The sequence below is a fragment of the Rhipicephalus microplus genome, chromosome X (genome assembly GCF_043290135.1).
Source record: "Rhipicephalus microplus isolate Deutch F79 chromosome X, USDA_Rmic, whole genome shotgun sequence".
Taxonomy (NCBI): domain Eukaryota; kingdom Metazoa; phylum Arthropoda; class Arachnida; order Ixodida; family Ixodidae; genus Rhipicephalus; species Rhipicephalus microplus.
This window is the reverse complement of record NC_134710.1, coordinates 376,462,495-376,480,756: the sequence shown is the minus strand read 5'-3', so window position 1 is coordinate 376,480,756 and position 18,262 is coordinate 376,462,495. Positions and strand designations below refer to the sequence as shown.

The 18,262-nt window shown below is 47.5% G+C and overlaps 1 protein-coding gene across 1 annotated transcript in view; it reads left to right on the top strand.

Moving 5' to 3' along the window:
* The window catches only part of LOC142776406 (uncharacterized), a 25,784-nt gene extending 7,522 nt beyond the window's left edge, over positions 1 to 18,262 (top strand). The window contains exons 3-12 of the mRNA XM_075880026.1: positions 254 to 317; positions 1,360 to 1,474; positions 2,856 to 2,956; positions 4,075 to 4,196; positions 6,683 to 6,782; positions 8,020 to 8,265; positions 9,428 to 9,688; positions 11,285 to 11,539; positions 12,136 to 12,180; positions 18,102 to 18,262. Of these exons, the coding sequence (XP_075736141.1) occupies positions 254 to 317; positions 1,360 to 1,474; positions 2,856 to 2,956; positions 4,075 to 4,196; positions 6,683 to 6,782; positions 8,020 to 8,265; positions 9,428 to 9,688; positions 11,285 to 11,529 (1,254 nt within the window). The 3' untranslated portion in view covers positions 11,530 to 11,539; positions 12,136 to 12,180; positions 18,102 to 18,262. The remainder of the gene's footprint in view (positions 1 to 253; positions 318 to 1,359; positions 1,475 to 2,855; positions 2,957 to 4,074; positions 4,197 to 6,682; positions 6,783 to 8,019; positions 8,266 to 9,427; positions 9,689 to 11,284; positions 11,540 to 12,135; positions 12,181 to 18,101) is intronic.

The window sequence follows — 18,262 nt, the reverse complement described above, 5'->3', positions numbered from 1 at the left end:
CTCTATGTGCCGCGTTTCAGCCACAATTTCCTTCCATCTTGAACAACGTTTTCATCAACAAAGTTGCCGACTTCAACTTGTCAAGTGCATTAACGTGCTAAACTGACGATGAGCGGCTGCAAGATTGGCTCTGAGAAAAGATAGTTTCGCTGTACTCTCCCCATTATGGGTACATGACATCAAGAAAAAAAGGAAATGAGAGCAAGAGAACAGAATATGATACCGGTTCTAACTCAATCTCTCGGACTTTCAGATTGATTTCACGGATAACATGGCCTACGTCACTGTGCTTATTCTGGGACATCCTGCAATTTCGGGTTTGTATAACCGATAGCGTAAACTATTTACGATTGTTACGCTTATGGTTGATTGATTATTTGATTAATTCATTTATGCACTCATTCACTCACTCACCAGCTCATTATTTGATAAAATGATTGATTGATTCACTTATCAATAGATAGACTCAATGGTTGATTTATTGGTTCATTCATTATTCCATTGACTCATTGATTGATTTGTTGGTTCATTCATTCATCCATTGACTCATTGATTGATTGATTGGTTCATTCATTCATTGACTCATTGATTGATTTGTTAGTTCATTTATTCATCCATTGACTCATTTATTGATTGGTTGGTTCATTCATTCATTCATTTACTCATTGATTGAATTGTTGGTTCATTCATTTATCCATTGACTCATTGATTGATTTATTGATTCATTAATTCATCCATTGACTTATTCATTCATTGTTTCATTCATTCATCCACTGACTGATTCATTCATTCACTCATGCATTCATCAATTGACTCATTGAGTGGGGGGGGGGGGCATCTGCTGCTGTTTATACTGTTGCGCACAATGTAGGCAAACTTAAGAGAGATCTTCGGAGTTCTTTAGCTACAACGAAGACGACTCAAGTCGAAAGCAATTAGAAATCCATTAAAGCGCATTCGTTTGCATTATTTTTGAAACTTTTGTTGACATTCCCACTTGTTGTGCATGCTACATGGCATGTCAGAACAAGGGTGACAAGTCTCTAAACACCCGACGACGCATAAGCAAGCTTACAGATGAATTCATTTTTAAATTCAGCAGTTCTTTCTTGAAGCCTCACTCGAAACTTCCCTCTTAACCATGGGCTTTATTTTGTACATTGCGTAATTCTGCCATTGGTCAAACATAATTGGCACAGAGAACCGCTACGTCTTTTGTTATTCAATTTAAATGCGGCCATCGCAAAGTTTGACAATATGACAATATTTCACAGAGTGCAGAACAGCACCCCGGCTCGGCATAACGCTTTAGCAAGGACGGAGTGAGCTACAAATGCTCGGTAATTCTCCATCGCGCAGGCGACTACGCAGAGATACCGAAAATGAAAATCATGGAGCCCGAATCGACGGAGGGAGCCATCACGCGTGACAACTGTCTCAAGGCGTGCTCTTCCAAGGACTACAAGGACTGCAGGTGAGGAGGCGGGCGCTCATGTTTAACACTTTCCCATCTGTAAGTAAACCACCCCAGAACAAATCTGCGCGAAGTGCGTGAGTAGGGCTGCAAGTATATGCACTTCGAAATATCTTCAAGTGTGTAAAAAAGAAAGAGGAGTACTTGAAAAACACATTTTAAGACATCGTACACTTATACAAAGAATGAGCGTGTTCATAGGAATCGACCACACGCTAGCGGGTTTGGAGATCTACTACGACAGCACCTCCGAAGTATCCGCTATATAGAACCTGCTACACTCAAGCACACGTTCAGGGAATTCGAGGGAATTACATACGCTCCCATGCAGTCTCGACTAAGTGGGACGATGACCTGCTGAGCTCCCAACCCTCTGATCAAATCTGAGCCGTCCAGCAGGCCCGCGAAGCGGCGACTAAGCATAACCTGGACGTTCGGACGTAGGGGAACACAGCCCAAGATAGGACATTCCGTACTGCAGGACATTCAGTATATAGGTTTTTACCAATCATGACCATTCCTTCAGTACCACTTTCTTTAGAGAATAAAAAAATGGGGAGAAAATGCGCATTCTTCTCGGTTTCGTGTAAAGGATCCCGGGCATTCATAATGGCTGCCTCAGCAATTTTCACCCACGACAGCATGTCTCAACGAATGTACCTATCTCCCCCGCAATTCACGATTGGGTGGTACAGTGGTCTTCTATTATGCTATAGCAGTGCTGGTTAGCTCCGGATAAAAAATAACATTGGGCTAAACGATATCGAATGCCTGATCGTGTCAGCGAAAGCTCGTTCACTGATAGCCAGTGTTGTCTAAATTAACGTAAGCGTTGTTTAACACTGAATAATGGTAACTAATAATTGTATATCTTGTTTTAACAGCGAGGTGGTCTTCGTCATAACTCGCTAGAGTGAGCAAGTTGAGGTTTTTTTCTTTGTACGCACAGAGAACAACCTGAATGGTTGCTGTCCGCGTTGCTGGTGCATATGTCACGGGACTCAGATGGCCCGAAAGTCACGGGTTCAATCCCGGCCGGGGTGATTGTATTTCGATGGTCGCAAAGTGCTGGAAGCACGTGTACTTTGTGATGCATAAGTGCACGTTAAAAAAGCACGAGGCGGTCGCAATATCCCGTGCCCTACACTACGGCGCGACTCATTATCATAATTTACTTCATTTCATCACCTTAAAGACCACGTTTGAGGTATTACATAAGAGGTGGTTGGCATATTGGAAAGATAAAACCAGGTGTCATGGCGTGATACAGGTTTGCAACGCTGCTTTGCCACGTAAAAGCTCAGATATCTTCAACTGAATTGATGCTGCCCGACTCCCTTTTTTTTCGAGCCTCTTATGTTGTTTCTACTCTGGCTTTCAGCGCCGTATCCTACTGTAGTTCAGTCTGTGCGACAACGACGAAAGCGAGTGTCAACTCGTCAGGCGTGCTCGTGAACTCGGGAGACTGCAGCACTTACGTGAGTGAGTATCGCAGCTCCTGTGGTTGACCTTAATCAACGTTCCTTTTCGGCACGTCTTAGAAGGCACCCTATGGTACTCAAGCGATTGCTTTCTTGGGAATCGTGACGTAAGATCAGCGAGAGCAATCACCAAGTCACGTCTCGTGGTAGTTAAGCATTGGCTTCGTTAATTTGAAGTATCATAGTCTTGGTGAATAGGGGCTGACATACATTTACGGGGCGTGTGCAGAACATGACTCGCGTTGTTACGTTATATTCAAGTAGGTCCATGGTAGCATAGGGATGGACGAATAGTAAGTTTGATGTTTGAAGCGAATGCGAGGTGAATTGTTATTTGGTCGTAGAATTTGGAATGCAATAGTTTTGATACTATACAGTATCTATCACTATAAAGAAAGAAGCTTTTTTGTAACCGTCCAATTGAATTGCGCAATATCTTTAGGAATTGAGGCTGGAAATGCGTGAATGTCACTTGTTTTGTTTCGAAGTAAAGTGGAAGCAACTTTGAATAGTAGCATGGTTTGAGTCACCGAAGTGTTGGAGTTTTAAGCAGTAAAATACGTTACTTATTAAGACTTACTATTCTTAGCTCATATAATCCCACATAACACGCTTGTAAACTTACGAAATAACTATTCGAGGGTAAAGCAATACGCACATTTAACCTTGACGTGTGGCTTTGTGGCAGTGCAGAGTTTGTTTGGTTGGGTGGTTCCACAGCATAACGTTTTCAGGCTGCATTGAAACCACTTTCAGGAGCCAACTTGCAGTCAAATATACGTCAATTCGTTCGTTCCGATCCGTGTGCTCTGATTTGGGTGCACGTTAAAGAACCCCAGGTGGTCGAAATTCCCGGAGCCCTCCACTACGGCGTCTCTCATAACCAAATGGTCGTTTTGAAACATTAAACCCTACATATCAATCAATCAATGGTTCATTTCGAAGACTTGTAAATTAAAATAAAATAGTTTCGAAGACTTGTAAATTAAAATAAAATAATTTAATTTCGTGTCGAATTAGATCGGAATCCTGTGGTATCCGTTAGAATATTCGAACGGGTCGAATATTGCCTATAGTATACAGAGATCGTTCCTGTTGTTTTTTTTTGTGTGTATTCAGAGACAGAACGTTCAAAAAGAAGGAACGTTGTCCTCACCCGAGACGCCATCTCGTACCTGGCAGATGCACTACGAAAAAGCGAGTTCAAGATTGTCGTGAAGCACCTCAACACAGTAATAGTGGTAAGTTCAGTCGAACCTCCTGTACAAACAGAGGCGGATCCTCCGTCTTTCGAGTGCCTCCAACCCGTGTTCGCACCGGCCTCTCGACCCAACACCTGACAAAAGCTTAGCGCGGCGAAATGTGCTTATGGTTGATGTGAGGTAGCCCGTATTTGTCTTAATTCCTCCAATTTATTGCGATCAGAAAACTAATTGAACGAGTGGAACCTCTGTGATCGCAGAGTATCAGTATTTATGGAGTGATGGGGTTCTCATGATAGTAGCAACTACTAAATCTCTTTCCGAAGTGTATTTTTCTTGCACTTGAATAAAATAAAAAAATAAAAAAGTCAGGGTCTCCCCCTTATCCTTTCCGGCTTCACTTCCAGCAACTGCCCCCTGCATCCCCTCCTTAAAATGAGTGGCAGCATGCAACTGCGCACACAAAGCATCTGTTTCATTCATAATTCAGCGTGTGAGCCGTACGACAAGTTTGTACGGCCACAATGAGGAGGACATGCATCACTTGTTGCTCGACTGCCCGATGCACAGAGCCTCCTCCAACATTTACTTGGGGTATCTGTGGCGCGTCAACCATGCAGTCTCGACGGAAACCAGCGGCTGCGGCTGCAGCTCGTTTCATGGCAGTCATTTTCGTGGCGCCGATTCGTGCTTCCGTGGCGCGTTGGCACACCTTTCATTTCCGCTATTCTTTCTCCCAGCGAACAACACGCGTCTGTCCTATAGCCTGTCCGTGCTGATAACAAATCTAGCGCCGAATTTCCAGAGACAAAGGGACGCATCCCGAGACAAAGTGATTGATGGGAAACAGAGGCCGGTAAAACTAGCGGAGCTATACTCAAACTCCCTCACGAAATGTATTTCGTACTTAGGGTTCACTCGGACTCAGAATCACCAATATTTCCCCAGCAGGACTCACTGGCACTCGCACTCACAGAAATTGTCTTAAGGCAGACTCTCTCGAACTCGAACTCGCCATAGTATAATTCAGCCGGACTAAATGAGACTCATACTAATGGCTTGATTTGAGTAAGTCCGAGTGGAACGACTCGCGAGTCCATTTTCCTGCAATTAGCTTTGTCGTCCATGTTCTTTAAACCAAATATCACATGTAATCGGTGCTCTTCGTGGCGTATTTCAAAATAGTACCTTCGAACACGAGCTGTAAGTGTTAGCAAATCAGTTAGGTTGTTTTTTCTTCGAAGATATCACTACATCAGATTTATTTATCAAGAAATTCCCCATAACAGCTGGCTGTGGGCCAGCTCTTCCGGAGAAGCTCTGGATAAATAAATCATCCGGGGAAGTTCTTGCAACGCCATTGATCAATAAATATCGAAACGGTGTACGAACGGCACTGCTTTTAGAATGCGTGCTATAGTAGCCGTGAGTATAAACGGGAATTCAGGTAAGGCTGACAGTAAAGCCGAAGTTGAGCAGATAGAACCGTAAGCCGTAGAAAAAAACGTGGAACTTCCTCGAACTCACTCAAGTAATATATCTTGTGATCTGGACTCACTTGGACTCAATCTCATCAAAATTTTCCCTGGGCCAAACTCAGTTGAACTCGCACTCACAGAAACTGACTTCTACTGGACTCGCTCGGACTTATACTCACCAAAATGCTACTTACCCGGACTCCATCACACTCACGGCTCGATATGAGTCTGAGTAAGGCCGAGTCAGTCGACTAATGGGAGAGTTCGCCGACCTATCGTGGCAAATTCCGCCACCCAGCCACGCGACTTTTGTGAAATGAAAGGGACATGGCCAGTGGCGAGGGGCACCTGGGACGACGAGGCGAGATGTGCCAGAGTTTTTCGTTCGAAGCGTTTTCTGTGAGGAGGGACGGGATCCACTAGAGTGAAAATGTTTTTAGGTGGTTTTACCCCCTCCCTTTCCAGTGTCAATTTTTTGATGACATGGCAGTTCTGACCTCAAATATAAGGTTTCCACTTCAACCTGTATGTTAGTGAATTGCAACCTCGTGACATGGAGCAGAAAACAAAGGTGTTTTAATTCAGATTATGTACATTATTGTAACTTCAACTAATTTATTCTTTGTGCCTGCAGCTCCCCCCTCATCTCCCCTCCCTCTCCCGATTTTTCGCACGGCCCCTACTGCGTCGGCTTCACGCAAAATTATCCCTCCGCCTCAAAAGGTTGCCGACCCTACACTTGAACCTAAGTATAAACAGTGGGGTGGTAAAATGGTTTTCCAACGGGACACCCTGTTTCATAACTATGTGGTCTCAGAGTTCGTCTTTCTGTCGTTCCTCCCATGAACATACTTTCTTTTTGCATGCAAGCAACACCAGCCATCAAGTCTGGTTTTAGTGTCCAGCAGACGTTTGGATTATATATGATGTTCATTCTTCGTTCTCTCTTTTTTTTAGCTTTATCTTGCCCTTCGGGCTGCGACTTGATAAAAATGATAACCGACAATCTGAATTTGAACATGATGTGCTTTAATTTTCTCTTCGCAGGTTGGCACACTCGTCGCTGAAACTATAGAGTACTCCACGGGAGGGCTGCGTAACATGATCGGAGAGTCGAACCCCGACTTGAGACACCTACACCAACGCAGTAAGTGCACGAACTGTTGTTCTAATGCGATGGCAATTACGTGGATACACTCGGTGGCTTTTTTTCACCGTCATCTTTCTTATGTATTCACAATCGATAACATCACCCAATGCAATTGACGTTGTACGAACGCGTCTAAAGAAGAGATGAAACGAGCCAGCCATCTGCGTCACACAGGTGGCACGTGTGATTTAGCGTTTTGTAGAGTTAGGCGAAATCGGATCCATAAGTGTTAGCGGCAAGCCTTACTTCTTTATTGCGTTCATCGCTTCGCCCTAATGAACAAACCATCATTTTTTTTATTTCTTCTCGTAATTTATTTTTAAAGTATTTCACGACACAGGACTGCCAGGAAAGCGTGCCTTCTGTCAATCCTGTGTCATCTTCTTTAACATGTTATTCACTGGCAGTTTCGCTGTTCTTCATCCTAGAAACGTCACGCCAACTATCCTAACAGTTCTCACTTCTACAATTTCATCTCTTGAATGTTTCGTTTCACGAGACGGAGGCTGGCCACTTTAGTGTGCGTTGGTATCTCCTCCCGTACGTATAACCGACGCTGTTGTGCGAATCACTGTGATTTGCTAGGTTTCGGAGGCAAGCCAACGAGAAAAAAAAGCGGTAAAAAAAAGCGGTGTCAAAGAAGGTTTACTTGCGAAGCTTCGATTGGCGAAATCGTGCTCCCTGCACTTTAATACAAAAAAACAAAGAGTTCGTGTTACGCTTTTATGTGGGCCATATGGCTCGCCTCGTGTGTCGCTGTGTTGCTCTCTTTAAGAACCCACGTTAGCACTATTTTGGGTAACATGACACTCCAGAGAGTACCATTAACCCCCAAAGAGAACTCCTCTGTCTCCTGGAGTCATATACGAACAAGTCAAGGCTGTCAAAGAAGAGTTAAAGCAATTTTTTTTTTCTTTTTCTAAGAGTGATTGCTTTTTCTAAGAGTGAACTAGTTTGTAATGACGTTACACGTGTTCACTTAGCAAACAACTGGGAATTGCAGTGCGTAAGCGGTAACAAAAAACAGAAAAAGTTGAAGTAGAAGATCAAACCACTTGTCTCCCATTTTTATACCCACATCTTTGGTCACGAATGCAGAAGTGAACTCAAGCACTTGCTACTTCCTATTACGTGATGGTCATTGCTAAGCAAGTCTGACAACTCCGTTCGTTGACAACTCCGTCCGTAGCCATTAAGGCTAAACTTCATATTTAGTTTAATTTTCCCCCTGCAGACAGCTTCAACGCACCCGAAGGTCTCAAAGAGAAACTGGTGCTGACGGCGCTCAAGACGGACAAGCCCTACGGTGGATACGTGGGCTCGTTCGAGTTGCAGGACTGCGCCAACGTCTGTCGCGACCGCGAGGACTGCTTCACCTTCTCGAGCTGCCTGGTCGGCAAGCAGTGCGTCATCGCCACGGAGGCCCGAAAGCCAGAATTCGAAGAGACCGAGTTCCAGGCGGACTGCACCATGTACACGAGTGAGTGGCCCTAGCGCAAAAACATGCTTCGGACTAATCAACATTCATGAGATCATCATCATCATCATCAGCCTGACTACGCCCACTGCAGGGAAAATGTCTCTCCCATGTTCCACCAATCAACCCGGTCCTGAGCTTGCTGCTCCACGTTTTTACTTGCATACTTGATATCACCTGCCCACCTGACTTCTCCTCCCCCTCGCGCGCTTGCCTTCTCTTGGAATTCACAGTTACTATCAGTGACCAGTGGTAAACTTTCCGACACGCCTAGTTTCCCGTCAATGTCTATTTTCTTCTAGTTCAGACCCCTAACACCCGTTTGTTTATCATTTACTCTACGCTCTCCTCGTCTTTAAAGCTTACGTCGCTCGTTTTCCCGCAACCACAGCCCATGCAGTTGTAGCACTGCCGTCCAATTCTTACTCAGACAACACTCTTGTCCCGATGTGGCAATAGATTAGAGGAGATCCTCGAAGCGTTTTGTATTGCGCCGCAGGACACGCTGCAGTAGCCCCGCCGCGGTGGTCTAGTGGCTAAGGTACTCGGCTGCTCACCCACAGGTCGCGGGATCGAATTCCGGCTGCAACAGCTGCATTTTCGATAGAGGTGAAAACGCTGTAGGTCCGTGTGCTCAGGTTCAGATGCACGTTAAAGAACCCCCAGGTGGTCGAAATTTGCGGAGCCCTCGATACTACGGCGTCCGTCATAATCATATGGTGGTTTTGGGACGTTAAACCCCACATATCAATCAATCAACACTTGCAGTAAGTTGCACGTCAGCAGCGCTTGAACGGATTACCTTCATGTCGTGATAGAGTACGTTATATATGATGGCAGATGCTATGTTTAAGGAAGCGCAAACGACAGAACAAGACGTTCACACTAAGAACGCTGTCCTGTCATTTACACTGTTTTAAATAATATCAAACTATACTAACTATCCCACCAGTCGACCTAGCAACGTGATATTGATGTGGTTTGCTTTTATATGTACAAGCATTCTTGTTTTGTCTTGTTTTTTTCTATGGAACTACAGCTGACAGTTGGCGCTCACATGTTGTGTTTCTTTCCACTACTAGTGCTTGTTTAGCAGCGTTTCATCTTCCGGAATCACCGATGATCCCCACCTCACACAATGATTCGTCTTCGGTGTCTCTCACAGAGTCGTACGAGATGAACTCCGAAGAGCTGCCGGACATATGCTACTCGTCCGCGGCGACCAAGTACGTGGGCACGAGCCTCGCCTCGGAGTGGGCCGCCTCATGCATGAACGAGAAAGAGTTCACGTGCAAGGCGTTTGACTTCTGCGCAACCCCGCGCAAGGGGGGACTGTCCTGCCGCCTCCAGGACAGGAGCATGCTGCAGGTCGACAACGCCAATGACCTCGACCGAAGCAGCGCCGAGAAGTGCAGTCACTTCACGCGTGAGTAGAATTTCAAGGCTAACCAATAGACCCATTCCGTGTTGGTAAAACACACGTAGGCCGATGTCGACATTATGGGTAAAATTATAGCGACGTCCGCACGTAATTAACTTCCGCCATAAACACCGAGGGCTGTGATGTGCGCCAACAAACAAAACTAAGTTGTGAGACGTGACTCACATCCAACCACGACGCATCTCGTCCGCATGCCGTTTTTTTTCTTGTTTTTTTTTTCTCGTTGCGTGACTGAGAACACCACATGCACCATTGAAAACGCAGCAGAAACTGCGGTAGGCATAGCGTCTTTTGTCTACAAAGACAGTACCACCGCATTTTGCATGACGTAAGTCAGGTGGAATTTGTCTATATATATTGGGGGGGGGGGGGGGAATTCCTAAGCTTCGCCTTTAAGAGTAGAACGCGGTAGTGATATCCTGCCCCTAGTGCGCGCACTTCAACCCCTTAGCCTCTGTCAGAAAAACTTTTGCACACGGCTGCATTTTGTGATATGGATATCATGCTTTAAACAACGAGCAATTATGCACGAAAAGTGATTTCGAAATTGATATGCGCCCATTACTACGTCGTCTTAAGAGAATAGGCGCAGTAACGTGTGCCCTTTTTGTAATAGGTGGCCGGCTTGGAACCACGAAGTCGACCTGATAATCACATGTTCTGACCCCCATTGGCAATGTTTATTGTACCACTCTATACTACTGCGATATTACATGTTTCATTGTAGTCTATATGCAGAACGCTTGCGTTTGCGAAACATGAAAGGTATGTTCATTGCATTTTCAAGTATACGCGTGTCTTTTGTGTGGGACAGAACACCTGCTTGCCACAGAATCTTCATCTCGTCACAATATTCGGGAAGCTCTGAACAAGTTATTGCGTGAGACAAAAGTATAGGGGAGACTAAACAGTTTAAGGAATGAAGAAACAACGCATATACGGGAAAAATAGAAAGGATCATGCGCACATGGACGGGTGCATGCTTCTTTCGCTCTATGCGTCCTGTTTATGCGCTTTTTTGTTTTGTTTTGTTTCTTAAACGACACGTACCAACTAGCCTGCCTTTTACCGTTTGTTCACTTCAAATACTTGAAAAACGTGGCGTAAGGCTAAACGATAGTTATAGCGCGAGAACAGAACGACGAAAACGAGACAAGTAGGTCGTCGTTCTGTTCTCGCGCTGTAACTATCATCATGTCATACCAACTAGCCCAAACTGCCACACTTGCAAAGCTAAAAATACGAGAATGGCAGAAACAACGCGAAGTATTGATGCGCAGAGTGGCCCAACAGAGCGTATACTCCTGAGTCACAATGAACAGTTTTCGGGCATCGCGCGATTTTCTTTCCATCTCCACATTCCCCCATCATCATCAACACCTTCCCTCTCCTTTCTTTATCATACCCCTCCCTTTCAAAACTCAGAGTAGCGGGTCAGAAAACTGATTCAAGCCGACCACTCAGCGTCTTTGTCATAATTTACCTCTCCCTCTCTCTCTGTGAAGCAGAGCGTGGTTTACGAGTGAACCACTGAACGCGTTGTATGGCGAGCGTGTTCTGCTCCAACGGCGTCGTTCGCAGGTAAGCACATCAGCGACTACTGCAAGGAGCGGAGGGTCGGTCTGCTGGGCACGCCACGCACGACAATCAAGAAGGTGTCGGAGGCCGAGTGTGCGCGACAGTGTTGGGAGGCCACTTTCCGCTATGAAAGGTTCGACCACTGCTCGGGCAAGAACGAACTTGGCAAGAGCGACTGCCTCCTCTTCGACGGCGACAAGGGAACCGACGGCACCGTCATGTCGCCCATCTGCAACTCGTACACGTAGACGGGACAATGTGAGTGAATACTACACGGCGCACGCCGTGGCATAATCCTAACGGCTAAGGTGTTGCGTTGCCAGTGCACGTGGTCACGGAATATCTATATTCTCTGCTACAGCGCGACCTCATTTCGGTGAGGGCAGGCTGCAAAAAAAACGACAGCGTATTTAGATTGACGAGCACTGCAAGAATGCCATGCCGTCAAAATTAATCTGGTATTCTCTTATCGGTTGTTTCTAAATTCGCAAGAAAAACTCATTAGGCATCTTTGTTTAGCATGCCTGTTTGTTCCACTAAATGCTCACTATTTTAATGGTTGTGCGCAGTTATTACAAGATGTTCGTGAAGAGACGGATTTTCGCCACCCCAATTGTATCAGTTTATCTATGTGTTCATTTCATCAAAGTGTCTGTAATATCTGAACATTAAAATTATTGAAAACCTCGAGGCAAATACAACGGTGAGTTATAATCTTTGTGCATGCGTGACATCTAAGAGTCAAATTCGCTTAATGTACGCGTTTCAAGAAATGAACAAGATAGTTGTAGTATGTCTGTCAAAATCAACGTGCCTCCTTTGTTAACTAATTACCGTGCTCCGTTTTTCTGCAGATAACGACCTGGTAGCAAGAGCGCCTCAGGCATTTCACAGCAACGGTGAGTTTTGACGAACATTTCACACTAATTATTTAATTAGTCAATATACATACTGGCTCACGCCCCTAGCTGTCTTGTCCTTTTTTGCATTTTCTCTTCCTGCTCTTACACCAGCTGTAACACCGCTAAGAAGCAGTAAAGAAGTATTCCAATGCTAGAGTCTAAACGGAAGTGACGTAAATCTAAAGTGTTACGTATGTGATGACGTTTATTCGAGCCGAGAAGTCGCAACGAGGTCGCAACGGAAAGTGGGCGTACGGCCAGTCTGGCAAAGGCGGCACAAACTCTCGCGCAAGCAGAGCACGGGCTTTTCGTTGTCTTCCGAAGGCGCATACGCGTTGGTACGTATGCTCCACTACAATACCCCCGGGGTGAAGGGTAGCCATCCTGGCGACTCAGGCAGTAGGCACAATGAGGGGGTCGTAGCAGGGCTTGAGACGGTCGACGTGTACGGTCTCGCGTCCTCGACGGCGCAAATCTGGTGATTGTGTTAACGGCTCGATGATGTAATTCACCGGGGAGGTCGCGTCAATGACACGGTACGGACCATGGTACCGGGCCAGAAGTTTAGAAGACAGGCCAGGAACGTGCGGGGGCACCCAAAGCCACACAAGGGAGCCAGCATGAAATGTAGGAGCTATGCGGTGAGCGTCGTCGTGTCGAGTCTTTTGTAGACTTTGAGCCTCACTCGTCCGAGACCGAGCCAACTGACGGCAGTCTTCAGCGTATCTGGTGACTTCCGAAAGCGGGGAGCACTCAGATGCATCAGGGCGGTACGGTAGTATAGTGTCGAGTGGGTGGAAAGGTTCGCGGCCGTACAATAGAAAGAACGGGGAAAAACCGGTAGTCGCTTGCGTCGCGGTGTTATAAGCGAAGGTAACAAAGGGCAATACAGCATCCCAGTTAGTTTGGTCGGAGGAGGTGTACATCCTCAGCATGTCGCCAAGTGTGCGGTTGAACCGCTCAGTAAGACCATTTGTCTGTGGATGGTATGCGGTAGATTTACGGTGGATAATGTTGCATTCAGCGAGGATAGCTTGGATGACCTCCGACAGGAACACTCGACCCCTATCACTGAGTAATTCCCGCGGAGCACCATGGCGTAGAATGAAGCTGCGGAGAATGAAGAGTGCAACTTCGTGGGCGGTCGCTGCTGGTAGAGCTCCAGTCTCAGCGTAGCGTGTCAGATGATCGACTCCGACAATAATCCACCGGTTTCCAGAGCTACTATATGGGAGGGGGCCATAGAGGTCTATACCCACGCGGTCGAATGGGCGAGCCGGGCACGGGAGCGGCTGTAACATGCCAGTAAGGTGCCGCGGAGGTGTTGTGTTCTGTTGGCAAGTGGTGCAAGACTGAACGTATTTCTGCACAAAACGATACATTCCTCGCCAGTAATAGCGTTGGCGCAGCCTTTCGTAGGTTTTCAGGACTCCTGCGTGAGCACTTTGGGGATCTGCATGGAAATTCATGCAGATCTCAGAGCGCATATGAGTTGGGACAGCAAGGAGCCACTTCCGACCACCAGGCGTGTAGGTGCGGCGGTACAGAATGTTGTCACGTAAGGCAAAGTGGGCTGCTTGCCGGAGCAGCGCTCTCGTGGAAGGGGCAGAAGACGGATCGGTAAGGTAGTCGACTAACAAGGCAAGGTGTGGGTCTTTACGCTGCTCTGAAAGCATGTCAGTGCTGTCGAGTGGTGACAAGGTGGTAAAAGGGGGTGACAGAGAAACCACATCTGGTGTTAATGGCGATCGGGAAAGTGCATCGGCGTCCGCATGCTTGCGACCGGAACGATATACGACACGGATGTCGTATTCGTGCAATCGAAGTGCCCAACGGCCCAGACGTCCGGACGGGTCTCTCAAAGAGGCCAGCCAACATAGAGCGTGGTGGTCTGTGACCACGTCGAAAGGACGGCCGTAAAGGTACGGGCGAAACTTCGTAAGCGCCCAGATTATGGCCAAACACTCCTTCGCTGTCACGGAGTAATTCAATTCAGCCTTCTTAAGAGCGCGACTTGCATAAGCGACTACGTATTCGGTTTGGGTGCCTTTCCATTGTGCTAAAACTGCGCCAGGACCAACGCCGCTTGCATGAGTGTGAACTTCTGTAGCAGCAGTGGGGTCGTAGTGGCGAAGAATAGGTGGCGAGGTCAGCAGGCGGCGCAGCTGGTGAAATGCGTCGTCACATGCAGGTTACCATGCAGATATACCTTTGCTGTTGGAAAGCAGACTAGTCAGAGGTGCAATGATGGACGCAAAGTTGCGCACGAAGCGACGAAAGTAAGAGCAAAGACCAACGAAACTTCTTAGGGCTTTCAGTGATGTGGGCATTGGGAAGTCAGCGACAGCTCGAAGCTTATCGGGGTCCGGAAGAACACCGTCACTTGTGATGACGTGTCCCAAGATGGTTAGTTTTCGGGCTGCGAAGTGGCACTTCTTGGTGTTAAGTTGTAGGCCTGCAGAAGCTAGACACGTCAGAATCTCGTGGAGACGACGAAGATGTGTCGGAAAATCAGCTGAAAAGACTACGATGTCATCTAGGTAACACAAGCAAGTTTTCCACTTGTGGGCCCGCAATATGGTATCTATCATGCGTTCAAACGTCGCAGGTGCGTTTCAGAGCCCAAATGGCATGACTTTGAACTCATACAGGCCATCCGGTGTTACAAAGGCTGTTTTAGGGCGATCACATTCAGCCATTGGCACCTGCCAATACCCAGAACGCAGATCTAAGGATGTGAAGTACTCGGCGCCTTGTAAACAGTCAAGAGCATCGTCTATTCCTGGTAGCGGGTAGACGTCTTTCTTTGTAATCTTGTTTAAGCGGCGATAGTCCACACAAAATCGAACGGTGCCATCTTTTTTTTTTTACCAGAACCACGGGTGACGACCAAGCGCTTTGAGAAGGCTGTATGACTCCACGTTTAAGCATGTCATCTACTTGCTCCGTAATGACGCGGCGCTCTTCGGCAGAAACGCGGTAAGGACGCTGTCGCAGAGCCATGTGAGCCGGTGCCAATAGTATGAGTGACAGTCATGGTGCGGCCCAAAGCAGGTTTCTGAAAGTCGAAAGAAGAGCGAAACTTGTTAAGGAGAGCAACAAGTTGGCTGCGATGCGAGGGGGGAAGGTCTGCGTCAATAGCATTGTCGAATGCTGGTGAGCTTGATGGCTCAGACGCCTGAGTTATTGCGGCAATCTGACATGGCGTTTCGTCGGGAAGAATAATATCATTGATATGGTCGACAGGTTGCACATATCCTAACGTTTCACCATGAAGCAAGCCAATGGGGTAGTTGCAGTGGTTGGTAATCAGCATTATGGTTAAACCAGACGCAATCGTAAGAACGGCAAATGGGAGCACGATGCCCTTGCGTTCAGTAAAAACAGGGGATGACGTAAACACCACCGTGGCGTCAGGTTGCGCCACACAAGAAAGGCTAATAGGGACTGAAGCTTCCGAAGGCAAGGTGATGTCGTCGTCAGCGATGAGTTTGCAGAGCAGTGGTGAATGGTCGGGTGGTGGAAATTCACAACTTGGCACTAGGGACACTTCCGCACGGCAACAATCGATGATAGCTTCATGACCTGATAAGAAATCCCAACCCAGGATGAGGTCATGAGAGCAAGATGGTAGTACAAAAAATTGGACGATGTACAAAACGTCTTGGATGATGACGCGCGCCGTACACAAAGACGAGGGCTGAATGCGTTGCGCGCTAGCCGTGGACAGCACGATGCCACAGAGAGATGTGGTCACTTTCTTCAGTTTGCGACAAAATTTTGCGTTCATCACAGAAACGGCGGCCCCAGTATCAATTAACGCTTGTGTGGCGACTCCCTCAACATTGACATCAACAACATTTCGCGGCGAAAATGGAGGCCTTGATAATTGCGCAGAAGTTGCAGTTCTTGCCTCTGGAACTGCACTGATTAGTTTGCCTCCTCAGGAGGTGGTCTACGACGCATAGGAGATGGCGATCGGCAACGAGGAGATGGGAAACGAGAAGTCGATGGGCGACGATCCGAGTCAGAGTGCCTCTGTTCGTATGCAGACGTGGTGGCCTGCTGCGACGCATAGGTAGGAGTTCCAAAGGAGGCGTACGCAGGTGTGGGACGGCGGCGGCAGTAGCGTGCAATGTGGCCAGCGATGCCACACGCGAAGCAGATAGGACGGTTGTCATGGGTGCGCCACTCATTAGATGGACGGAAAAAGCGAAGTGAGGGCCTGTAAACCAGAGGCGCTGCCGGAGGAGGTGGAGCTGATAAGGATACTGGACGCGGTGGGGGTCGCGCAACCACAGCTGCGTAGCTGAGAGGTGAAGATGGTGCAGGTGGTGCGTAGCTGACAGCTGAGAGATTAGATGCTGCTGAAGTGCATGCGTAAGGGGCCTGCACTGTAGGTAGGACATCGCAAATTTCAGTGCGTATGGCCTGCTGCAGTGTCGAAGGCAGACTTGCGGTGGGCGCGTCGCTATGCGGCAGCAGGGAGAGCTGTCGGACGACTTCCTCCCTGATGAAGTCTTTGATCTGGTTGGACAGACTTTCTTGGCGAACGTTGACATTTGCGAGTGCGACAGCCGAGATCGAATCTGGTGGTGAGACACTCTGTCGGGCGATGGAACGCTGACGGCGTAATTCATCGAAGCTCTGGCACAGGCTTACGAGGATTGCCACCGAGGTCGGGCTTTTCGCTAGCAACATCTGGAATGCGCCATCCTCAATACCCTTGAGAATCTGCCGAATTTTCTCTTCTTCGGGCATAGATGGGTTAACACGCCTGCCGAGGTCGAGCACATCCTCAATGTAACTCGTAAACGTTTCGCCAGGCTGCTGGGCTCTGTGGCGCAGACACTGGTCAGCGCGGAGCTTGCGGACCTCTGGTCGGCCGAACGCTTCTGTTACGACGGTCTTAAAGGAGGACCAGTTGGCGATGGCGGTTTCGCGGTTGGTAAACCAAAGCTTAGCTACGTCTGCCAAGTAAAAGATAACGTAAGCGAGTTTAGAGTCGTCGTCCCACTTGTTGCTGACGCTTACGCGTTCGTACAAGGACAGCCAGTCTTCGACGTCTTGCTCACCACTTCCACTGAAGATTGGTGGGTCCCGCTGGCGAGTAGCGCCGGGGCAGGTAGACGGGGCAGCCGATGGTGCTGGCTGGGCTGGGACGGGCTAGTTGGCGACTGCGTCAGTCATGTTTCGCGGTAGTCTTTCAGGCAACTTGCGAGAGCTGAGCTCCAGGTCTTCTTGGGGATCTCAGCAGCCTCCACCAAATGTGATGACGTTTATTCGAGCCGAGAAGTCGCAACGAGGTCGCAACGGAAAGTGGGCGTACGGCCAGTCTGGCAAAGGCGGCACAAACTCTCGCGCAAGCAAAGCGCGGGCTTTTCGTTGTCTTCTGGAGGCGCATACGCGTTGGTACGTATGCTCCACTACACGTACTAATTGTGTGTACAGTACAATCGGAAGTCGTCGACAAAGAGGTGTGAAAGTCGTTCTACTGATCCGAAGTGGCAATACGAAAGTTCCGTGTGACCAGGAAGTCACGTGACAGAAGCGGGAAGGGATGTCAAAAGGGACAGAAAATTAAGTGTGACGCACAACGTAGTGTTATGTTCATTCAATCTCAACCCAATCGTTGTGGTGTCGAGCAACATATTTTTTCCCTTTACTACATCGTAACTTATAAGCCTCCTATAGGACAAGACAAAAGTTTGACTGGTCGGCCAGCACACATGGCTGCGTACAATGCATCGGAACCACGAGCAGAATGCATTTGATGTAGTCCAGAGATCCTCTGCCCACGTCATTCATTGTCGCATAGCAGATGTGCTGCATTGTTCTTTTTTTTCTTGCACTGTTTTGAAATCCGATAAATTATTAATCTTTAGGTAAATCATCTTCACGCATGTGTTTTCTTACAGCGAAAGCAGTCGGCCTGTCTTTCTTTGTGGTATTCCTGGACGTCGGCATTGCACTCGCGGCTCTGTTCACCTACGGCATCTACAAGACCAGACGGGCCAGCCCACAGCAATGAGAACGAGGAAATAACGAAAAAAAATAAAATAAATTATATTTATTTGGA